The 25820-nt window shown below is 43.9% G+C and overlaps 1 protein-coding gene and 1 gene segment (V, D, J or C); one reads left to right on the top strand and one right to left on the bottom strand.

Moving 5' to 3' along the window:
- Positions 1-25820, top strand: part of LOC137348552 (Ig heavy chain C region, secreted form-like) — a 703592-nt gene that overhangs the window by 414244 nt on the left and 263528 nt on the right. Inside the window, 1 exon segment of the C gene segment in view lies at positions 10401-10431. Within this exon segment, the coding sequence occupies positions 10401-10431 (31 nt within the window).
- LOC137348415 (uncharacterized) lies at positions 3906-9193 on the bottom strand. Its single transcript, XM_068013727.1, has 5 exons — positions 9188-9193; positions 7663-7798; positions 7373-7509; positions 4321-4504; positions 3906-4222 (listed from the first exon to the last, which is right to left on the bottom strand). Exons 1-5 carry the CDS (start codon positions 9191-9193, stop codon positions 3906-3908), a joined length of 780 nt encoding a protein of 259 aa, XP_067869828.1.

Genomic DNA, 25820 nt, shown 5'->3' with positions numbered 1-25820 from the left:
ATATAAATTGTAAAAAGTTAAGGCCCCAGCACAGGTCCCTATGGCACACCACCCGTTACACCGTGTCAACCAGAAAATGACCCATTTATGCTGACTGTCTGTTTCCTGTTATCTAAGCAATCTTCTATCCACGCCAATATGTTGCCCCCTACACCATGAGCTTTTATTTTCTGCAATAACCTTTGATGTGGCACCTTATCAAATGCCTTCAGAAATCTAAGTACAATGCATCCACCAATTTTCCTTTATCCACAGCACATGGAATTCCAAACATTGCTGCTGCCCAATGTTGTGCCAGTCTGGCATTTTGGAAACACTTGCTGGTGCATACTGAAGGGCTTCCCCAGATCTGTCCAGGGTCCTGAATCACATCTTCAATATCCCAATGGTTTGCTCAATTACAACTCTTGTGTTCATGCGGTTTGGGTTGTACTTTTCCTGGGCATCATTGGTCGGGTTCCTCGCAGGTGTCATCAGCCACGTCCATCAACGGGTACATGCGTACAAACATACGAATTAGGAGCACAAGACGGCCATTCGGCCCCTCGAACCTGCTCCGCCATTTGATAAGATCATGCCTGATCTAATGTGGCCCGGACTCTACTTTCCTGTCTGCCCACTATAACCTTTGACTCCCTTGCTAATCAAGAATCTATCTAACTCAGCCTTAAAAATATTCAATGACCTCGCCTCCACTGCTCTCTGGGGAAGAGAATTCAACGGGCTAACAATCTTCTGAGAGAAAAAATATCTCATCTCCATCTTAAATGGGAGACCTCTTATTTTCAAACTGTGGCCTCTAGTTCTAGTCTCTCCCATCCTTTCAGCATCCACCCTGTTAAGTCCCCTCAGGAACTTGTATGTTTCAATAAGATCACCTCTCATTCTTCTAATCTCCAATGGATACAGCCCCACTACCCAATATTTCATCATATTTTAAACCCTTCATCCCAGGAATCAGTGGAGTGAACCTTTGCTGAACTGCTTCGAATGCAATTCTAACCTTTCTTAAGTAAAGAGACCAAAACTGTATGCACTACTCCAGGTGTGGTCTCACCAAACCCCTGTACAACTGTAGCAAAACTTCCCTACCTTTATAATCCATTCCCTTGCAATAAACAACAACATTCCATGGGCTGAATGGCCTCCTTCTGTGCCATAACTTTTCCATGATTCTATGATTCATTTGCCTTCCTAATCACTTGCTGTACCTGCATACTATCTTTTTGTGAATCATGTACCAGGACGCCCAGATCCCTCTGTACTGCAGAGTTTTGCAATCTCTCCATTCTGCAATCTCTTCATTTAAATAATATACCGCTTTGCTATTCGTCCTGCAAAAGTGGACGAGATCACATTTTCCCACATTATATTCCACTGTCTCCAAGGAGGCAGCCGCTGACTCTGCTTGGGGGTGCAAATATCTTTCGTAGACGTGATTGGTACTGGATGAAGGCATCATGACAGCTTCCTGGGTACCTTGCACAGATATGCATGATGATGGTTGCGCACCAACAGAGCATTGACACAAATCCCTTTTGGTTGATGACTACTGCTAGGTGTTCTGAGTGCAGGTTGATTGCCACATGTGTGCAATCGATGACTTGCTGGACCTGTGAGAATCCAAACACAGCAGCAAATTCGAGGAGCTTCTCATTATGACTGGCCTCATCAGTGACAAAGTGCCCATAAGTGGCGGCCCTGGCAAACATGGCATCCATCACCTGGGAGATGACTGGTGTGAAGCTAGGTGTGAGATTCTACAGATGTCACCAGCAGAAAGGAACCTGAGGTAAGAAATGCACGGCTGTGGCGAGCTTGACTGTCACTGGCAATGCGTGCTCACCTGCACCAATTGGAAAGAGGTCGTCTTTCAGGAGGCTTCAAATGTCAGCAGCCACCCAACAGGAAAGTCTGAACCTCCTGAGGTACTGGTCCTATGTCATGTCCAGAAAGTTATTCCTCTGCCTATATACTCTGTGTTGGGGTGTCGCCCTTGTAAACTGGAGCTCTGTGTTCATCCCCTCTCTCCTGTGGAACAGAAGGTGGCTGAGGAGAAGGCTGCTGCTGCTCTTACAGCTGCTGCTTCTGCTGGTTTTTTAAAAAATTCTTTCATGGGATGTGAGCATCGCTGGCAAAGCCACAATTTATTTCCCATCCCCAATTGCCCTTGCAAAGATGGTGGTAAGCCACCTTCTTGAACCGTTACAGTCGATATGGTATAGGCACACCCACAGTGCTGTTCTCACGCAGCAACAGTGAAGGAACATTGATATAGTTCCAAGTCAGGATGATGTGTGTCTTGGAGGGGAACTTTCAGATGGTCACGTGTCTGCTGCCCTTGTCCTCTTGGGGGTGGTGGTCATGGGTGTGGAAGGTGTTGTCAAAGAAGGCTTGGTGAGTTACTGTAGTGTGTCACGCAGGGCCCCACCTGCCAAGAATGAGGCATATTAACTTCGCCACATGAACATTGATTTTAAACTGTTACTGGAGTAAAGAAAGAACTTGCTTTAAAAAAACACCCTTGACTGGACAGACATTTGCATGTTTACAGACAGTGCTTAAAAAGGACAAAAGACCATTCCCTGACACATTCAATCCACAATGGACTTTTGATTACCAGACATTGAAGGTGGAGGAGCTAGCAATCCAGACTGACTGCTAAGATGGCTGAATACACAGAACAGACCTGGTCAGACCAGTTTGGTCGCATGACGAACTGGCTGTTGCAGAGTTTTGAACTGAGAGTTTAAAATTGGAGAAAATAGTGTTTGAAGACAGAAAACTGTTTGCTCTTGGACTGAAAAGACCTCTCGTGGCTGGTTTGCCAGCAGCCTCTCCTTGTCTGCTCTCATCCCTTTCTCACCAGCTTTGGAATCCATTGAAGACACATGAACCCCAAGAGAGAAAAGTCTCCTACAGTGAACAAGGTTTAAGAAGAATACTGAGCCCCAACGAAAAACAAGAATTACCTACAAGCAAGAACTACCTACAAAAGGATTCTACCATGAGCTCGAAGCACAGCAACAAGAAACTCTTCAGATATTGCCTCAAACCTCTCCACTTTATCTTTCTTCTGCTCTTTTCAGTCTTTGTTTGCATGTGCGTGGGGTGTGGCGTGTATCCGTAGGCATTAACCAAATTAAAGTTTTAAGTTTTAATAAATTTCACTTTTCTTCTAGACCTTGCCTCTTTTTGTAATCCACTGTCCTGCATTATCTGCATTACTCTGATCTGTAACATGTGTTCAGAAAGATGAAACCGAGTATGAAAAGGCGTCAGTAAAAAAAAATCATTTCAGTTTGAACACGATAAGATTAGAGACATCCTTACAGACAGTAAACAGCCTAAACACAAGCCAGGCGCTGAATATCTGCATGACTGCTGTCATGACCGAATAGGCTGGCCCATTTAAAAGCCCAAACCCAGACCGGAATAGATACCCTCAGAGGCTCCTATTGGTTCATCGCCATTTCCCGGTCTCACTGTTTCCCTGAATTGATGCAATCTTCAATCAACCCGCCATATATTGTAATGAGATTCAAATGAGGGTCCTGGCTCATCTGCAGTCCTTTGATCCACAGCATAAAATATCTGCCGATGGGGTCATTCTTGCACTCAGTACAGTCTATGGTGTGAGGGCCCTCAGTTTAACTCTGATCCAAAAGGCGGAAACTCCAGCAGTTCAGCGCTCCCTCAGTACTGACACCGGGAGTGTCAGCTTGGATTATGGACTGAAGTCAGTGAAATGGGAATTGACCCTATAAACGTCTAACTAAGATGCAGGAGTAAGACCGACTTAGCCACGGCTGACTCTTACAGAGCAACTTGCGTTCCTTTGAACCCGAGACACCACCTGCGGCAGTTTTATTTCACTGAGGTTTTTGTACAGCCACAGCTGAGTTTTAACCCACTGTGCTGCTCAATCCACAGAAATACACAGCGGCGTCCTGAATTTCCAGGCCAGTAATCGTTAAAGGAAATATCTTTTCTGAGTTGGTCTGGCCGGCCTGGAATCTTCCCTTGACAAAATCCGCATCCAATTTTCTGCTGTTATCCCGGTGCAAAATAAAATGCGGGACCTGGTTCGAGTGCTGTCTGTACCAGTATAGATCGGGGTTATTGTAGTTTGTTGTGTAACTACAGTCTATTTTCACACTTTCTCCTTCAGTTGCGTAGAACGTGGTCTGAGGTTGTGACACCGAATCTGCCCGAATTTCCCCTGAATTAAAAAAAAAGTCACGGAAGGTTGAACATAATGCTGTGTTAGAAAGTTTGATAACGCCACATGACTGCAATCAGATAGAAGATATGACCTACCAAACACCAGCCATAATATAACGAGATGATGGTACGACATGGGCTCTATTATACCTTCAATAACAACCCCTTGGAATAGTAATTGGAAAAGTACTCTTGCAATCTGCTCTACGGAGTAAAGTGGGACAATGTTTGCCAGAAAGATATAACAGAAGGTGAGGAGGTATCGCGTGCAATTCTGCTGCTGGAAAAGGTATTGAATGCATTAACTGGGTTTAAGCAGAAGCGTTGATTGGTCAAATGCATTTTCTCGACTTCCTCCTCCACCGCATCACTCAGAGCGTCAGTTAGTAGGTTAAAGGAGGACAGACACAGATTGTGGAAGATCATTGCGCTGGGCGGAGTTTGTGTTTGGTAATTCACCCCCCCCCCCCCTCCCCGCATCGCCTTGTTCAAAAGAAGATCATACGCATGTAGTGCAAGGTAACTATTGGAAGTTTTTCACATTGTAATAGCAGAAAGAGAAATAATGAATGAGAGTGAACGAGAGAAAGTGGCAGCGACGAGAGAAAGACTGAAACAGAGGAAGAACAGAAAGCGAAAGAGAAGATAAACAAATGTAATAGTGGAAGAAAGAAGGAATCAAGCAGGATTACAGCTGCTGTTTGTCATCCTGGACCCATTGCTTCTCATATTACTTTTTTTTTCCTATTCTCCGGATATGGGCATCACTGGCAAGTCCAGCATTTGTTGCCCATCTCTAATTATCCTTGACAACTCAGTGGCGTGCTAGGCCATTTCAGAGGGCAAGTAAGAGTCAACCACTTTGCTGTGGCCCTGGAATCACGTGTAGGCCAGACCAGGTAAGGACGGCAGATTTCCTTCCCTAAAGGGCATTAGTGTACCAGCTGTGTTTTTATGAGGTCGTTGATAGTTTCGTGGCACCATTACTGAGACTAGCTTTCAATTCCAGATTTTTATTAACAGATTGCATCTGTTAATTAATTGAATTTAAATTCCACCGGCTGCTGCGGTGGGATTTGAACACCTGCCACCAGGGCATTAGCCTGGGCCTCTGGGTTGCTAGTTCAGTGACATTACCAATGATCACTGGTGACCCCTCCCCCCTTCCCCCTCTCCCCCACCCCCCTCCCAGGATATCGATGGTGAATAATTCAACGAAGGTAATGCTTTGAATGTCAGGGGGAAGTGCTTGGGATTTCCATTGTTGGAGATGATGATTGCCCTGGTACTTTTGTGCAGTGAATGTTACCTGCAATTGTCAGCCCAAGCCTGAATGTTATCCCGGTCTTGCTGCATGTGGGTATGGACAGCTTCATTATCTGAGGCAAAATACAGTGGATAGTGGAAATCTAGAAATCATCAACTGTAATCTATAACTGTTTCTCTCTCCACAGAAGCCACCTGACCGGCTCAGCATTTTAACATTTTCTGTTTATAAGTCATTATCTGGGGAGTTGCAAATGGCAGTAAACACTATGTAATCATCAGCGAACATTCCCACTTCTGACCTTATGGCTTGAAGGAAGATCATTGATGAAGCAGCTGAAGATGGTTGGGCCGAGGACACTACCCTGAGGAACTCCTGCTGTGATCTCCTGGGACTGAGATGATTGACCTCCAACAACCACAAACTTTGTGCTAGGTGTGACTCCAACCAGCGGAGAGTTTTCCCCCTGATTCTCATTGACTTCAGTTCGACTCAGGCTCCTTGATGTCACTCCCAATCTAATGCTATCTGGGTTTTAAAAGCAGTCACTGTCACCTCACCGCCTCCAGCTGCCGTTTCCCCGTAGAATTGCACCAGATTATAAATGCACCGGCTCTGATGGAAATGATTTACTTTAAATTGTAAAATGTGTCCGTTTTAAGAAATTAAATATCCGCGGTTTAAAGATGCACGTGGGGGGGGGGGGGGGGGGTTGGTGGGGAGGGGGGGAAGGAAATAAATGCCATTGGTAGAATATGGGAACTCTATCCTGTTCTATTAATGAAGCGACAGCAAGAAGTTCCTGGTGGTGTCAGCAAACTCTCACTGAGCTGAACTGAATGTCGATGCATAACGTTATGGGGAAGGCGGATGCCTGGAAACAGAAAGGACAGTTTAACCGGTAGCTTGGATGCTACCGGTGCTGGATGTGTCGGTCCGACTTGATTCTGCAGTTTGTTTTTTCGACCGCTCCTGGAAACAGCCTGGTGAAAGTTTGATCCGAGATTAATTCTTTTCCCATCTTTCAAACCTCCCACTCACTTGTCCTGCCACCGACAGTATCACTCATTCGATATGTGGATGCATCCTGGTGAGGATTATTGTCCGAAGTACCTTCCCAACACATTAAGGAAAATTGGTTGCAACTATTAAATTTCTTGGAGAAATACAAATCACTTCACTGCCCGGGGTCTGATGCATGAAAAGATCATTGCTATCTGCCGCCCTCCGGTGGTCAGATCGCATGAACAGGGTGTGAGAAACTGTTGAGGCATTGGCCTGATCTGGCAGCTCCTGTTCATAGAAATCACGATTGGAGCGGTTCTGAATTTATATGCCGAGCAGAAATAAAGGTTTTAAGCCTTTAACCTGAAGTCTGGAAGAAGGAAATGTATTTAATTATGGGTAAAGAATGGAGACAGACGATAATGAGGAACAAGTAGACAGGGAAAGGATGCAGAAAAACAAAAATAGACCCAAGGCATGACAGATTGAATAAAAAGTTCAGGTTTCTTATAAATGCACATTGTAATCACAAACTAATATCACTGCACAAGTGGACGTCGACTGCTGTTGCTGATTGTTGTGTTTTATTGCAATTTTTAGAAGGTTCCTGCGACTCTCACAGAGGGGGCTGAATCATTGCTTCTGTTTATCAGTGTGAAAGCGCCCTCTGGTGAGCTCCAACTGGATCTCTCAGTGTGGCTATTTCTCTGCAGCAATGTGAAGCTCATGGCACAGAAATACACGGCGGTGTCAGAGATCTGGGCGTTGTGGATCGTCAGCTGGGAATTCTTGGCAGTTTTACTAAAGGTCGAAGAGAATCGGTCAGTGAAGCCGGGGTTCCGGTTTACTATCCCTCCGTAGAGATAAAACACGTACTGTGGAGGCTGCCCGGGGTGCTGACTGTCCCAGAATAGAAGTACTTGCTTTCAAAGTACAGGTTAGTGTGATATTACTTTCCTCTTCAACCATAATTTCAGGAACCCGATGTTTCATTGTGTCTTGGTAGCTCCATTCTAAAATACAAAAAATAGAAACAGTCACAATGAACATCGACATCATATGGATGAATATAACCATCAACACGACTCATCACTATCATTTCATCTATAATAACAGCTCTGCTACAGCAGACAAGGTGGGGGAGGGAGAGTTTTTACTATACTTACTGAGCTTTGCTATAATAATGAGAAGTGGTGTGTGACGGATCCACATGATGGTCCTATAGTCTGTAACTCTGCAATCCAGGAAATCCTCTGTCGGAGCAGAAATACAGATCCAGGCCCCACTGCACTGTCGATCTAACTAGTACAAAACAAAGAACAGCGACAGCAATCTCTCCAATAAAACAGAGCAGGCAAGGCAGGTCAGAGAGGGAACAGCAAGCTGAAGCTTTGGGCGGGGTTGCTACAAACTCCAGTTTGAGTTCACTCAAAATTCTGTGTAACTGATGAAAGTGCGCGGTGACGTTCACATGAACTCAGTGTTGATGGAATGGAAAGGGAGATGGTTGGATGCCAGAATTCTGCTGCCAGGCAGCTCCTGCTCACTGTTCAAGGCACTGGAAACAAATAACTTGCGAGTGAAAGGAAGGGACTAGAAGTATAGGATCATACAGCACTGAATGATGCCATTCGGCCCATCTTACCTGTGCCGGCTCTTTGAAAGAGCCATCACCTTAATCTTACTCTCCCTGCTCTTTCGACACTGCCCTGCATTTTTCCCATTCAGGTACATATACAGTTCTCTTTTGAAAATTACTATTGAATCTGCTTCCTCCTCTTTTTCAGGCTGTGCATTCCAAATCCTGACAATCGCACTGTAAAAAATAAATCCCCTCTCCCTTGTCTTTTTTGTCAATTCCCTTAAATCTGGGCCAATGGAATATCAAACTTCCGGCCGTTGGGAACAATAATGCGCGATATACTCTATCAAAACCCCATGGAATTTTCAACCTCACAATTAAATCTCCCTTAATCTTCGTTGATATACCGGCAATAATTGCAGCTTCTCTAAACTCTCCAAAGTCCCACATCCCTGTACAATCCTAGTACATCTTCTCTACACCCTCTGCCAGGTCTCGTCATCCTTTCTACATAGAATTGGACTCAATACACGTGCTGCTGTGTAATCAGTTTATCCGTTTATGGAGATGTTAAAGAATCCCCGGCACTATTGGAATAAGAGTGGGGAGGGAGGATTCTCCCGGTGTCCTGGGCCCACATTCCACCCTCAACAAACACCACTCAATAAAAACACTTGGAGCGACCTCCCAGCTCATTACTGTGGGGGAAAGGAGGGCGGCAGCCTCTACTGACAGAACAACTCCCCCAGCCCCACCCCCTGTACATCAGACTAATGTGGGAGGGAATTTCACATCGGGCTCACAGACCCAATGAAGTGACAGAAAACTGCAGGTTCCCTCTTTAACCCTGTCACTTATTCACATAAAACACAGCCAGAGACTCGGGAACCGTGAGACCCATCAATCATCTCCGGGACGCTGTCCTCTGCAAATCGATTCCCTAAAATATTTCAGTCCAGCTCTGAGGTCCAGTCTCCCAGAGCAGTCCAGGACTGCAGTCTCCAGCTCCCCGTCATATAAACCATCAGCTCCAGGCAGCAGAACGATGGGAATCCTCCTTGTTTTCACCCTGTGTGTCTGTTTACCCCGTGAGTACCGATCAAACAAACCGACATTGTGTGGATTTAATATAAAGCTGCCCGAGTCCATCCGAATTACAGACACTGTCTGGGGTTTTAGCCTCGTTGTGTGGTTCGGCTCTGATGGCCCATTAAACTCTCTCTGTTTAATTTCCAGGCTCTTTCAGTCAGTCAGTGACACAGACCCCGGCAGCGGTGACCAGGATGGAGTGTCAGTCTCTCACCATCACCTGTGTTTTCCATGATAGTTATTGGGATTATTTCCAAGATGGACATTTCTTCAGACAAACCCAGACCAGGACAGAGCGGGAGCGGATCTCCAGCAGAGGGCGATTTGATGTGTCGGTGAATAAGGCAAAAAAGACATTTTCGCTGGAAATTCGGGATCTGAGAGTTGAAGACAGCTCCACCTATTGCTGTAAAGCTGAGTACACAGTGATGATCTTCGGCTTCCCGCGGTACCAGATCTCTCTCAGATGATCACAGAAACAAATAAAAAAGCGGAGATAATTTGCTGTTAAACCCCACAGTTCAGCCTCGCACCGTCTGCCCCACAGTCTAGTTTATAATGTTATTGGATTGTCCCCGTTAACATTGAGTTTTATAAAAGCTGAGTGTGTGCGGATGGTGATGTCTTTTCCAGGATTGGTGTCAGCGAATAGCGATTGGGAAAGACTGTTTCCAGTTATAAATCCCTAACACCATATGGGATCCTGATCTAAGAGCTGGAACCGGGAACCGCAGCCCCTGCCATTTAGCTCATGTCCCCACATCTCACCATGTACCGGGAGATTTTGTGCTGACTTGAAACACTGTGTTTACGGGGATGGCCAGAGTGGGAGAGTCCTGAACAAATACCTCTGTACAATCAAAATATAAACTCCCCAGGTCCAAGCCTAAATTGTAAGATTGATGTTATTATCGCTGCAATCTGGTTTAATTTCATTGTAATTTCCCCCTTTCTGTTAGCTTTCTTTGACATTATTTTCCTTTTATATCGAGCACCCAAATCCGGCCCGTGTTCCTGGGCCATTTCACGAAGAGCTCAGAGTGTCAAAAAGAACAGTTTGAACAGATAGGGATTGTGAAACATGGGAATATTGTAAAATGAACTGAAACCCCTGGAATATTTGGGCATCGCTAACTCTCTGGTGATGTGTGGCCAGGAGATTGAGGCGTCGGTAGTTCTTGTACTGGGCTGACTCGGAGCGGTGCCACTGTGGTGCATGATGGTTCTGTGGATGGATCCGGGACGGTGGTGACTGTCACAGCCGGTAAGTGATTCCAAACCCATATAGGCCGTCCTTGTTAATGTTCATCGTCACTTTATCATTGTTATCAGTAACACTTCAATCCCCTTCAAACTAAAACACAGCGGTTTCCAACAGAACTTTTCCTACTGCAGCTTTAGATTGGGGAACAGAATATGAACTGGGAGTCGAGTCCGGGGTTGAGTTCGGAGTGACTAGATGTGAGACACCCACAAAGAAGACAGTCTGGCCCAAGTAGGTTTGACCCCATCTAGAACAGCATTGGTTTAACGGACATATCCCAGCATCCCATCAACATCCCGGACTTACTCTCTTTCCCTCAGGTTTAAATGAGCTCAGATTGTCGACGGTCTGACCCCGCTCTCGCTGTTACATGTGACTGTCCCTGTGAGAACAGGAGCGGGGTCACAGAACTCTCTCCTGGGCAGGGGATTGCAGTCTGTGCTGGGCAATGTGAATAGTGGGAGAGTGGACACTACACTGCAGAGGCCGGTCCGATACTTGCAGCAGCAGAAAAACTACAACATGACAAAACAGGCTTCAGGTACAAGAGATCCTGTTGTAGGTCCAGGTGACATTTTATTATTGGGTTTCAGTGACTGAAATTAGTTATATTGTAGATGAAATTTATTTTTCCTCCTTTTCCGCCCTCCGATTGAAATGTGAAAATTTGGAACTGCAGATATTTCTATATATTGAATATTGATGTTTAGAGGTTGGATTGAAGCAATTTATCAGTATCCCTGTTAACTGTTTATTGAAACAACACTGGACATTGAGCGAGCGAGGATGAGATGCTCATGTTCAAGAGAGTAAAACCGGAAGACTCGACGGAACAAGTACAGACTGGAGGAAAATCTATTTAGAACCAGCAAAAAATAATTCACCCAAAATGGATAGAAATATTTAACAAACTCTGGGCCGTTCAAAGTATAATCGGACAATAGGGTGTTGGGCGAGGTTTATGAAGGGAAGGGCAGTGACGAACTCTGGTGTATTCTGGGGTACTGTGGTGTGCAGTTTTGATCACCTTAGTTAAGGTAAAATATATTTGCTTTGGAAGGAGTGATACAAAGGCTCTGTAGACTGCGTCCTGGGATAGAGAGATAGTCCTATGCGGAGAGTTTGACGAGACACTGCATATATTCCATAGAATTTAGAAGAATAAGAGGTGACCTCATTAAAACATATAAATTTCCTAAGGGCCTTGACAGGTTAAATGCTGGGGCAGTGATTCCTCAGTCTACAGCTTGGAGTTACAGCCTCAGAAAATGGGGTCGGCCATTTAGAACTGAGATGAGGAGAAATGTCTTCAGTCGAACGTTTGTTATGAGTCTGTGGAATTCTATACATCAGAGAGCTCTGGATGCCCAGTGGTTGAGTATATTCCAGGCAGTGTTCGATAGATTTGTGGATACTAAAGGAATCAAGGGGTATAGGGATAGTGCGGGAAGGTGGACTAAATGATCAGCCTTGACTTTATTGAATGGCGGAGCAGAATTGAAAGGTGGAATGGTCTACTCCTGCTCCTATTACTGATGTTCTTATATTATCAGCTTTGATTTCTTGCACTGATATGAACATCGGAACAGGAGTAGGCCATTCAGCCTGTCGAGCCTGCTCCGCCATTCAAATAGATCATGGCTGATCATCTACCTCAATGCCACTTTCCCACACTATCCCCATATCCTTTGATGTCGTTAGTATCCAGAAATCTATCGATTTCTATCTTGGACATGCTCAATGATTGAGTTTCGACAGCTCTCTGGGGTAATGAATTCCAAAGATTCACCACCCTCTGAATGATGAAATTCCTCTTCATGTTAGTCTTCAATGCCCTACCCTTTATTCTGATAAGCTGTCCCCTGCTTCTAGACTCACCAGCTAGAGGAAACATCCTATTTAAATCCATCCTGTCACGCCCTGTAAGACATCTGTAAGTTTCAAACGAGATCACCTTTCATTCTTTGAAACTCTAGAGAACTGAGGCCCAGTTTCCTCAATCGCTCCTCATAAGGCAAGCCCGCCATCCCAGGGGTTAGTCTGGTGAACCTACATTGCACACCGCTGTGGCAAATATATCCTGATTTAGATGAGGAGACCAAAACTGTACACAATACTACAGATGCGGTATCACCAAGGCTGTGTACAATTGCAGCAAGACATCTTTACTCGTGTACTCAAATCCCCTTGCGATGAAGGCCAACATAACATTTCTTTCCTAATTGCTTGCTGCACCTGCATGCTAACTTTTGGTGACTCATGAACCAGGACACCCAGGCCCCTTTGGACATGAACATTTCCAAAACTCTCAGCATTTATGAAATACTTCGCATTTCTGTTTTTCTGCTAAATTCACACTTATTCACATAATATTCCATCTACCATGTTCTTGCCCATACACTTAACCGGTCGAAGTCCCATTGAAGCCTCTTTGCATCTTCCTCACAATCTGCATTCTAACCAAGTTTTGTGCCATCAGCAAATTTGGAAATTTTACATTGGGTCTCCATCTCTAAATCATTTAGAGAGTTTGTGAACAGCTCTGGCCCAAGCACTGACCCTTGCGATACCCACTCGTAACAGCCTGCCAATCTGACAATAACCTGTTTAATCCTACGCTCTGTTTTTCTGTCTGTTAACAAATTTTCAATCCTTATCAGTATATTACCCCCAATCCCATGTGCTCTAATTTGGTTTAGTAACCTCCAACGAATGTGGTGCCATTATTCAAGAAGGGTAGCAGGGATAACTAGGTAATTACAGGCTGGTGAGTCTAACCTCAGTGGTAGGGAAACTATTGGAAAACATTCTGAGGGACAGGATTAATCTACACTTGGAGAGGCAGGAATTAATCAGGGATAGTCAGCATGGCTTTGTCAGGGGGAGATCATGTCTAACTAATTTGATTGAATTTTTCGAGGAGGTGACTAGATGTGTAGATGAGGGTAAAGCAGTTGATGTAGTCGACATGGACTTCAGTAAGGCTTTTGATAAGGTCCCACGTGGGAGGTTGATTCAGAAGGTAAGAGCCCATGGGATCCAGGGCAATTTGGCAAATTGGATCCAAAATGGGCTTAGTTGCAGGAGGCAGAGGGTGATGGTCGAGGGTTGTTTTTGTGAGTGGAAACCTGTGACCAGTGGTGTACCGTAGGGATCGGTGCTGGGACTCTTGCTGTTTGCAGGGTACATTAATGATTTAGATGTGAATATAGGAGGTATGATCAGTACGTTCGCAGATGACACGAAAATTGGTGGTGTCGTAAATAGTGAGGAGGGAAGCCTTAGATTCCAGGATGATATAGATGGGCTGGTAAGATGGGCAGAGCAGTGGCAAATGGAATTTAATCCTGAGAAGTGTGAGTTGATGCATTTTGGGAGGACTATCAAGGCAAAGGAATATACAATGGATGGTAGGACCCTAGGGAGTACAGAGAGTCAGAGGGACCTTGATGTACTTGTACATAGATCACTGAAGGCAGCAACACAGGTAGATAAGGTGGTTAGGAAAGCATATGGATACTTTCCTTTATTGGCCGAGGCATAGAATATAAGAGCAGGGAGGTTATGATGGAGCTGTATAAAACGTTAGTTAGGCCACAGCTGGAGTACTGTGTACAGTTCTAGTCGCCACACTATAGGAAGGATGTGATTGCACTGGAGAGGGTGCAGAGGAGATTCACCAGGATGTTGCCTGGGCTGGCGAATTTCAGCTCTAAAGAGAGATTGCATAGGCTCGGGTTGCTTTCCTTAGAGCAGAGACGGCTGAGGGGAGACCTGATCGAGGTATACATAATTATGAGGGGCATTGATAGGGTAGATAGGAAGAAACCATTAACGGAGTGGTCAATAACCAGGGGGCATCTGTTAGAATCTGGAACAGTCTGCCTGAAGGGGTGGTAGAGGCAGGAACCCTCACAACATTTAAGAAGTATTTAGATGAGCACTTGAAACGGCATAGCATGCAAAGCTACGGGCCAAGTGCTGGAAAATGGGACTAGAATAGATAGGTGCTTGATGGCCGGCATGGACACGATGGGCCGAAGGGCCTGTTTCTGTGCTGTTAAATTTTATGACTCTATGACTCCTTATCAAGAGCCTTCTGAAAATCCAAATACACCAAATCTACTGGTTCTTCTTTATCTATGATACAAGTAACATCCTCGATAAACTGAAACAGGTTTGTCAAACAGGATTTCCCTTTCATAAATCCGTGTTGACTCTGCCCAATCATATCATTATTTTTCTAATTGTCTACTTATCACATGTAGGAGGCGGTGTCGTTCTGCTAATGTTACTGGACTAGTAATCTGGAGGCACAGGATAGTATGCTGGAGACATGGGTTCCAATCCCTCCACGGCACTTGATGAAATTTAAATTCAATTACGAAATCCGAAGTTAAAAAGCTAGTCTAATGGTGGCTATGGAACCATTGTCGATTGTTTTAAAAACCCATCTGGCTCATTAATGTCTTTAGGAAAGAAAATGTGCTGGCCTACATGTGTCTCTGGACCTACAGCAATGTTGTTGGCTCTTAAATGACCACTGAAATGGCCGAACAAGCCATTCAGTTCAAGGGCAATGATGGGCAGTTAATAAATGCTGGCCTAGTGACACTCACATCCGATGAATGAATAAAAGAACATCCTTGATAATAGATTGTAACATTTTCCCCACTACTGACTTCAACCTGACAGGTCTGTAGTTCCCCGTTTTCTCTCTCCTTTCTTAAATAGTGGAGTTACCTTTAATACTTCCCAGTCTGCAGGAACCTTTCCAGAATCTAAAGAATTTTGGAAGATAACCACCAATGCAACCATGATCGCTTTTGCCACCTCCTTCAACACTCTGGGATGTGGCTCATCTGGTCCAGGGGATTTGTCAACCTTCAATCCAGTTTATTTTTAGAGTACTACCTCTTTATTAATACTAATTTCTTTAAGTTCCTCATTTGCACACGTCCCTTCGTTCCCCAGTATTTCTGGGAGATTTTCTGTATCTTCCTCCGGGAAGGTGGACAGAAAGTAATTGTATAGTTTCTCCTCCATTTCCCTATTCTCCATTATAAATTCTGCTCAAGACATCCTTGCTCCTATACTCGAATCCTCTCTCTATGAAGGCCAACATACCACTTGCTTTCTTAACTGCCTGCTGCACCTGCATGCTTACTTTCAGCGATTGGTGCACAAGGACACCCAGGTCTCGTTGCACCTCCCCCTTTCCCAATCTATCGCTGTTCAGATAATAATCTGTCTTTCTGTTTTTGCCACCAAAGTGGATAACCTCACATTTATCCACATTATATTGCATCTGCCATTTGCCCATTCACTCAACCTCTCCAAATCACACTGGAGCTTCTCTGCATCCTCCTCACAGTTCACACTCCCACCCAGCTTTGTGTCATCTGCAAACTTGGATATGTTATATTTAATACCCTCATTTATATTATTAATATATATTGTGAATTGCTGGAGTCTTAGCACTGATCCCTGTGGTAGCCCACTAGTCACTGCCTGCCACTCTGAAAAAGACCCGTTTATTCCTACTCTTTGTTTTCTGTCTGCCAACCAGTTTTCTACCCATGTCAGTACCTCACCCCCAATCCAATGTGCTTTACTTTTGCACGCTAATCTCTTATGTGGGACCTTATCGAAAGCCTTCTGAAAGTCTAAATACACCACATCCAAAGGTTTGCCCTTATCTATTCTACAAGTTACATCCTCAAAAAATTATAGTAGATTTGTCAAGCATGATTTCCCTTTCGTAACTCCATGTTGACTTTGTCCGATCCTGTCATTATTTTCCAAGTGGTCTGCTATTACATCTTTTATAATGGACTCTAGCATTTTCCCCACTACTGATGTCAGGCTAACCAGTCTATAATTCCGTTTTCTCTCTATCTCCTTTTTTAAATAATGGGTTTACATTAGCTACCCTCCAATCCGTTGCAACTGTTCCAGAGTCTAAAGAATTTTGAAAAATGACCAGCAATGTATCTATTATTTCTTGGGTCACTTCCTTAAGTACTCTGGGATGTAGATTATTAGGATTTATCGGCCTTCAATCCCATCAATTTCCCTAACACCATTTCCCTACTAATACTGATTTCATACAGTTCCTCCTTCTCACTCGACCCTATGTTTCCCAACATTTCTGGGAGGTAATTTGTGTCTTCCTTTGTGAAGATAGAACCAAAGTATGTATTTAATTGGTCTGCCATTTCTTTGTTCCCCATAATAGATTCCCCCGTTTCTGACTGTAAGGGACCCACATTTGTCTTCACTAATTTTTTTCTCTTCACATATCTATAAAATCTTTTACAGTCAGTTTTTAATGTTCTCTGCAAGCTTACTCTCATACTCTATTTTCCCCTTCTTAATCAATCCCTTTGTCCTCCTTTGCTGAATTCTAAACTGCTCCCAATCCCCAGGTTTGCTGCCTGTTCTGGCCATTTTATATTTCTCCTCCTTGGATGTAATACTATCCTTAATTTCTTTTGTAAGCCACGGTTGAGCCACCCTTCCTGTTTTATTTTTGCGCCAGACAGGAATGAACAATTGTTGCAATTCATCCATGTGCTCTTTAAATGCTAGCCATTGCCTATCCACTGTCCACCCTTTAAGCAACGTTACCAATTCTATCATAGCGAACTTACGCCTCACACCTTTATAATTTCCTTTATTTAGATTCAGGACCCTAATCTCGGAATCAACTCTCCCACTTTCCCTCTTTAATGAAGTCGGACATAATCTTTTCTTTTCTGCCTTATCTTATCCTGTAGGCTCATTGACATCCATGGGGCTCTAGATTCGGTTGTCTCACCCTTTCTCGTTGTGGGAATATGTTTCGTCTGAATCCATTGAATCTGCCCTTTGAATGCCTCCCACTGTTCTGACACTGATTTTCCTTCAAGTAGCTGTTTCCAGCCCGCCTTCGCTAAATCACTCCTCAGTTTAGTAAAATTGGCCTTGCCCCAATTGTGAACTCTAACTCCTGTTCCATCTCTGTCCTTTACCATAATTATGTTAAAACTGACTAAATTATGATCAGTGCCACCAAAATGCTTTCCCACTGCCACTCCTTCCACCTGCCCATCGTCATTTCCTAAAACTAAGTCTAAAACGGCGCCCTCTCTTGTTCGACTTGCGACAAACTGGGCAAAACATTTCTCCTGAATGTACCTCAAGAATTCTGCTCCCTCAATTCCTTTCACACTAAAACTATCCCAGTTAGTAACCCAGTTAATATAGCCATGGTTGATTCATCTTTCTTGTTGAGTTTTTGTGTCTCAGAGGAATTTATTTTCCTCTGAGAAACCGAGAACTCCTGAAAAAAGAGATTAGCAACCATTCACATTTATCTGGAAAGTTTGAATAGGCTGGGCTTCTTCTCCTCGGAAAACAGAGAAAAACGAGGAGACTCCATGGAAGCCTTTTAAATTATGGACGGTTGGATGCAGAGAAACTGTTTTTTGTGTGGGTGAGTCCAGAACAAGGAGACAGCAACATATGGTGGCACTAACAGAACAAATAAGTTAAAAAGAATACATTTACCAAGAGACAGGACAGAATGTGGATCTCTCTGTCACATGCAGTGGTTCTAGCAGATAGAATTGATGCATTTATGGGACGACATTAAAATACAGGAGGAAGAAATGAATCGAGCGACAGAAGGTTCAGGAGGAAATGGTTAATTAGAGTCCGGGCACGGGGAGGCTTGTGTGAAGTGCAAACACTGGTATAGACCAGTTAGGCTGAATGGTCTGTTCCTGTTCAGCAGATTCTGTATAATATAAAACTCAGAGAAAACTCCGCCCGGAGAACACGGGAGAGAATTACCCAATGGGCTGAAGGAATTGAAATTGTCAGTGAGCCGGAAGAGCCAGTTCCCAGTGATTAACGTAAAATCACTGCGGAAATAGCAAAAACTGAACCCAACTGACAACTGAGAGACTTTGGGACAAGTTCCCATGATGGCAAAAAACCTCAAACAGCACAAATTAAATGTAGAAATAAAATGAAACTGATTGCAGATTTTTCAAATGAAAGAGAAATAGAGAAAATGGGCCCCATTGATGGAAGAAAGTAAACAAATAGAGTGAAAGGCAACCACGAGCTCTCGTAAAGTGTTGAACTGTTGGAAACAACTGATCTTTGACAACTGATGTTCGCTGTCAGTTTAGCTTAATCTGCGCTGATGAATTTCATTACTCTCTGTTGGATCTTCCTGTGCGTAATGATAAAACACAGCTGATTACTCTCGGACAAACAGTTTTTGGAAAGTGATTGTCTCACTGATATTAAAATGTTCCCTCCAGTTTTACTTCCACCAAGAAACATAGACACAGAAATTTAATAGAATCTCTGAATCATACAACATGGAGGGATGTCATTCGGCCCATCATCTTTGTAGGTGCTGTCCAAGTGTTCCCGCAGCCCTTGCTTTTCATCCATACCCGTACATTTGTTTCCTGGTCCAACATTTATCCAATTCCTGTTTGAAAGTTAATATCAATCTGCTTCTACCACCCATTCTGACAGTGCATTCCAGATCATAACAGCTCGCTGTGTAAAATAAAATACACATCATCTCCACACTGGTTCATATCTCAATAACGGTGAATACATTTCCAACAGGCTTCAAATGAAGCAAGTTACCGCGAAAACAATAACTATTCCTGAGATTGACAAGTTTCTCCGCGTAAACACCGGCTAAAAAATTAATAAAAGTCATTTTAATCCTGCGGATTCCAGTTCCCTGGTGTCCCGGAGTCCCAAAGACAAACCTCTCTTGCCGGTGACACCGTTACTTTAAGCTGCGAATATTCAGGGTTCTGTCAGTACACAGTGCACTGGTACCGTCAGTCCCCAGGGCAGGCTCCAAAATACCTGCTTCAGAGACACACTTCAGGAGTGGAGAATGAAGAAAACGCAGCCGGGGGATGCATTTCTGCTTCTATTGATACTGCGGAGAAAATCAGCAGGTTAAAAATCTCCAAATTACAACTGAGTGACTCCGTTGTGTATTACTGTGAACTGAGTCGGCGTGGAGCACAGTGATACAGAGCACGGAGAGAGCTGTACAAAAACCTGAACGTGGTGGGGATTACAGACATCACGTCCAATTTCATACTTGCTTCTCAAAACCTTTACTTTCTCTCTCTCGAGCCTCCTCTATAATACACAGGTTAAAAACAAGCAGTTATCCACATCCTTAGCTCTTTCTGTGTAAATAATTGCTTTTCTTACCATAAATAGGCATCTTTTGGCTTGTCACATTTCAGCATTGCGGTTAAATTTATTGTCCGCTTGTTTCCACAGGAACACATAGAGTTTCATCTTTTTCTTTGGTTCAGTCGTCTTTTACGAATGGTGTTGATGAGCTGCCAGCCTCTCATGGGATTTCCCGGATTCCGGTTCCAATCTGCTCAGAGATTCTCTCCACTCAACAGGACACCCAGTCTATCAGTAACAGCAACCCGGGCAGCTCCCGGCTGGAAGGAGACTGGGTTGCGGATTCACTCATTCAATGACTGGGCCATGGAGGCCTACTGCTCCCATAATTCACAGCAGCTGGGAAAGGCTCCGAACCCGTGGCACAGACCGCGCTGCACTCTGGGAGAACTGGCCGCACATGTGCGCCTCATCAAGCGCTTTAACAATAACTTTATTTTCTCGCGTGACAAACTTTCATTTTTGCCGATGAAGAGCGGGCGGTTATTTAGATGATCTGAAGTGACTCTGCCTTTCAATCTAATTGTTTCATTTCATTAAATGGCAGACATGCCCACCCCATTCCGTCACACAAACTTGGCAGACCGCACGTCACACAAGGATGTCCAACCGATTTGTTCCGCAGTTGTGACGTCACAAGCGTTCAGTACGTCACAGTAGCATGATTGGCTGACTCCCCCCGCCTCCCCCCCCCCCCCAAATTGGTTCAGTGTCAAGGCATCACGGGCCAGTTTCAGGCAGCTCCCAGCTCTGAACAGTCCCATTATGTGCCGCCTATGACCTCCTACTCAGCGCTGCGACGACGGCAAATCAGCCCGGGTCCTCTTAAAAGAGCCAGCCGCGATGTTTCTGTTAGTTCTACTGCTGATGGCGCAGTCAGCAAAACTTTGATTAACTTGTAATTCTTTCAGTATTTATACATTAAGGTTATTAAACATCAAGTATTTATATTGGCTAACAACTGAAGATAAAGTGGGATCGTTAATTTTTGAAGGAGAACATGCTCATTTTCAATTAATTTTATTTGCTAATGTAGACAATTTAGATCAGCTTTAATAATATATAATATAAAAGCAAAATACTGCGGATGCTGGAAATCTGAAATAAAAGCAAGAAATGCTGGAACCACTCAGCAGATCTGGCAGCATCTGTGGAAAGAGAAGCAGAGTTCACGTTTCGGGTCAGTGACCCTTCTTCGGAACTGACAAATATTAGAAATATCACATGTTATAAAGAAGTGAGGTCGGGGTGGGGCAGGAGATAACAAAGGAGAAGGTGTAGATTGGACAAGGCCACATAGCTGACCAAAACATCATGGAGCAAAGGCAAACAATATGTTAATGGTGTGTTGAAAGACAAAGCATTAGTACAGATAGGGTGTTAACGGACTGAAGATTGAACAGCAGCAAGTACAAACATGAAAAAAACAGTGGGTAAGCAAACTGAACAAACTAAGATGAAATGAAATAAACGCAAAAAAAAAGGATTGTAAAAAATGTAAAAAAGAAAAAAAGAAAAAATAACTAAAAATGAAAGTAAAATGGGGGGCCCGTCATGCTCTGAAATTATTGAACTCAATGTTCAGTCCGGCAGGCTGTAGTGTGCCTAATCAGTAAATGAGATGCTGTTCCTCGAGCTTGCGTTGATGTTCACTGGAACACTGCAGCATTCCCAGGACAGAGATGTGAGCATGAGAGCAGGAGGGAGTGTTGAAATGGCAAGCAGCTGGAAGCTCAGGGTGTTCTGCAAAGCGGTCACCCAGTCTGCATTTGGTCTCCCCAGTGTAGAGGAGACCACATTGTGAGCAGCAAATACAGTATACTACATTGAAAGAAGTACAAGTAAATCGCTGCTTCACCTGAAAGGAGTGTTTGGGGCCTTGAATAGTGAGGAGGGAGGAGGTAAATGGGCAGCAATTGCAGGGGAAGGTGCCATGGGACGGGGACGAGGTGGTGGGGGTAATGGAGGAGTGGACCAGGGTGTCACGGAGGGAACGATCCCTTCGAAATGCTAACAGGAGAAGGGAGGAAAAGATGCATTTGGTAGTGGCATCACGCTGGAGGTGGCGGAAATGACAGAGGATGATCCTTTGGATATGGAGGCTGATGGGGTGCAAAGTGAGGACAAGGGGAACCCTGTCACGGTTCTGGGAGGGAGGGGAAGGGGTGAGGGTAGAGGTGCGGGGAATGGGCCGGACACGGTTGAGGGCCCTGTCAACAACAGTGGAGGGGAATCCTCGGTTGAGGAAAAAGGAGGTCATATCAGAAGCACCGTCATGGAAGGTAGCATCATCAGAGCAGATGCGTCGGAGACGGAGAAACTGGGAGAATGGAATGGACCTCCTTTTTCCTCAACCGGGGATTTCCCCCCACTGTGGTTGACAGGGCACTCAACCGTGTCCGATCCATTCCCCGCACCTCTACCCTCACCCCTTCCCCTCCCTCCCAGAACCATGACAGGGTTCCCCTTGTTCTCACTTTTCATCCCACCAGCCTCCATATCCAAAGGATCATCCTCCGCCATTTTCGCCACCTCCAGCGTGATGCCACTACCAGTCGCATCTTCCCCTCCCTTCCCCTATCCGCATTCCGAAGGGATCGTTCCCTCCGCGACACCCTGGTCCACTCCTCCATTACCCCCACCACCTCGTCCCCGTCCCAGGGCACCTTCCCTTGCAATCGCAGGAGGTGTAATACCTGCCCATTTACCTCCTCTCTCCTCACTATCCCAGGCCCCAAACACTCCTTTCAGGTGAAGCAGCGATTTACTTGTACTTCTTTCAATGTAGTATACTGTATTCGCTGCTCACAGTGTGGTCTCCTCTACATTGGGGAGACCAAGCGCAGACTGGGTGACCGCTTTGCAGAACATCTCCGCTCAGTCCGCAAGCAGGACCCTGAGCTTCCAGTTGCTTGCCATTTCAACACTCCCCCCTGCTCTCATGCTCACATCTCTGTCCTGGGATTGCTGCAGTGTTCCAGTGAACATCAACGCAAGCTCGAGGAACAGCATCTCATCTACCGATTAGGCACACTACAGCCTGCCGGACTGAACATTGAGTTCAATAATTTCAGAGCATGACAGCCCCCCACTTTACTTTCATTTTTAGTTATTTTTTCTTCCTTTTTTTTTTTGCATTCCTTTTTACATTTTTTACAATCTTTTTTTGCATTTATTTCATTTCATCTTAGTTTGTACAGTTTGCTTACCAACTGTTTTTTTCAGGTTGTTTTTCTTCAGGTTTGCACTTGCTGATGTTCAATATTCAGTATATTCACACCTAATCTGTACTAATGCTTTGTCTTTCAACACACCATTAACATATTGTTTGCCTTTGCTCCGTGACCTTTTGGTCAGCTATGTGGCCTCGTCCAATCTGCACCTTCTCCTTTGTTATCTCTTGCCCAACCCCCACCTCACTTGTTTATAATCTGTGACTTTTCTAATATTTGTCAGTTCCGAAGAAGGGTCACTGACCCGAAACGTTAACTCTGCTTCTCTTTCCACAGATGCTGCCAGACCTGCTGAGTGAATCCAGCATTTCTTGTTTTTGTTTGAGATTCAAGCTATCCAGACCGGTTGACTTATCTACCCTAAACGCAGAGACAACCTTTTTAATACCATGCCCCTCTCCATTTGTACCATATTCATTGCCTCTACTCTCTCCGCTTCTACTTATAATTTGTCAGATTCCACTTCCTTGGTGAACATTGCTACATATATTGGCCTCGCCCTGTGCCTCTAAGCATATATTACCTTCGTTGCCCCTAATGGGCCCCACTGCCCCACTCCATCTCTTACTACCGCTTATTATTTGCATGCTAGTGGAAAAAAATTGGTTCCCTTGACTGCCATTCTATTCTCATATTCTCTCTTTGCCAGTCTTATTTTCCTCTTCACTTCCCATCTCAACCGATTGTATTTGGCCTGGTTCTCACATGAAGAATTCACCTGACATGCATTTTGTTTTTTATTGTTTCATCATAATCTCTTTCTCCCTCGTCATCCAAGAAGCCCTGTTTTTGGTTCCCTTGCCTTTAGGCTTTGGAGTGAATGCAACTGAGATTGATTAGGTTTCAAGGATTAACCTATCAAGATAGGTTACATAGACCAGGATTGTATCCCCTTGACAATAAAAGATTAAGAATGGCATAATTGAGGTGTTTCTGATGATTAACGTATTTGATAGATTAGATAGAGGAAACGAAGCTTTCTGGCGAGGAAGCCCAGAAAAAAGGCTTTATAACCTTGAGATTAGTGCAGCATTGAAGTCCGGAAGCATTCCTCAGCACAAAGGGTAGTAAGTAACTGGATATTTCTCCTAGCAAAAATAACTCTGCGTCAGGGTCAATTGAAACTTTCCAAACCGAGCTTGTTGCATTGCTATTGTGAGGTGAGTTTATTAAGGGTGCAGAATCAAGGCGGATAGATGGATTTAAGGTACAGATCAACCGTGATCTAATTGGATAAAAGAACAGACAGAAAAGATTGATTGCTCTACTCCTTTTCCTATGTTTTTAGATGCACAAGGGGAAAAAGGTTTTAAAATGTGATAAATTGAGAAACAGAGTGACGAAGATAGAAAAGTTGAGAATTTGTTTTTCTTAACAGGGTAAAAAAAAAATGGAAAGGAGGTCATTTGATACAGAAACAAAGGAAGTGAAGTAGGTAGGCATAACCAGAAACAAATAAAGCAGCAATACAGAAATAAACTAAATAACGTTCCTAAAGGCAGAGGGATAAGGTGGAATGTGAGACGTGGGGAGAGAGAGAGAATCAGTAGTAGGTGTTTGTAGGAGCAACAGAAAACTCCTCTATTCCAGAAAAATAAAAATATATAATAGAAAAAATGGTGAGGCAATGGTGAAAAAGGAACATAGCAAAGTTTGTTTATTTGTCATTACAGATATATTAACAATGTCAGCGAGGGCAATTTATACAGAAGTAAACACAGAATGGATATAACAACCGATCGTCACACTGAGAACTGAACGCAGGCGATCTGAGCTGCCAGCTATCTGTACAACAGCAACAGACCAGAGAGAGAGAAAAGCGGCTTAACGTAAGGTTAAGGGAACAATTGCGGATAATAAATGAGAACTGCTATTTATTTGCACATGAAGTATTCAAACAACAATGAAACTCTAAGGAACATTTAAATCTATAAACGATTATCTCACACATTAATGACACTTCAAACAGAAGTGCGGAATCTCGTTAGTCTGCTTTTTTCATCCACAGCTTCAGATCTACTAACTGAAAGCATTTTACTTTGAGATTTACCAAGATGGTATATTTTATTTTCAGAACACAGAGAAGTTCATAAACAATTGAAGAAAATCCCTGGCATCTGGAATTCAACTGGTCACTTGACCTGGAAAAGAGGGATACAATAATGAAGCAGAGATTTTGTGTCCGCGGGTTTTTCTAAGTTTTTAAAAAATCAATTAAACGTTGAAATCTTTGTTGACTCCTATTTAAGACGGAGATGAGGAAGAATTCCTTCTCTCAGAGGGTCATTAATCTTAGGAATTCTCTTCCCCAGGGAGCATTGGAGACTAGGTGATTGAATGTAGTCAAGGCTGAATTAGATAGAGTTTTGATACAAGGGAGTCAAGGGTTATGAGGGGCAGGCAGGAAAGTGGAGTTAAGGCAACAATCAGATCAGCCTTGGTCTTACTGAATGCCGGAACAGGCTCGAAAGGCCGAATGGCCTACTCCAGCTCCTATATCTTATGTTCTTAACTTACTTCAGTCAGTTCGAACTGAAAGCAAATTGAATCTTCTCACCTTTACGAGAGTGACGGTAGCGCTGTAGAATATACTCAGGCAGAATAGGATGTTGAATGTGGCAGCGGTTGTACAGATGTTGTTAAACTCTTCTTCATGGTCTTCAATCCAGATGTGCTTTATGTAATCTGCAAGGTTGTAGAGAAGGGAAATATATTCGGATGGTTTGTTAGACTGGGATATATATTATCGTTACCCTATCTTGTTTATTTTCTGTAGTGTTTCAGTTTATTCACTTATTTAGTTTTCAATGTATATCTTGTGTTAATTTGATCACTCTTGGCAATATATCCATGTTGCTAAATCCACAGCCACCCTTCCTTTATCATCCGCATTAAGGCCATGTTGGAATGGGTGATATGTTTTTC

Source organism: Heterodontus francisci, chromosome 34, assembly GCF_036365525.1.
Source record: "Heterodontus francisci isolate sHetFra1 chromosome 34, sHetFra1.hap1, whole genome shotgun sequence".
NCBI lineage: Eukaryota > Metazoa > Chordata > Chondrichthyes > Heterodontiformes > Heterodontidae > Heterodontus > Heterodontus francisci.
This window is presented reverse-complemented; position numbering and strand designations above follow the sequence as displayed.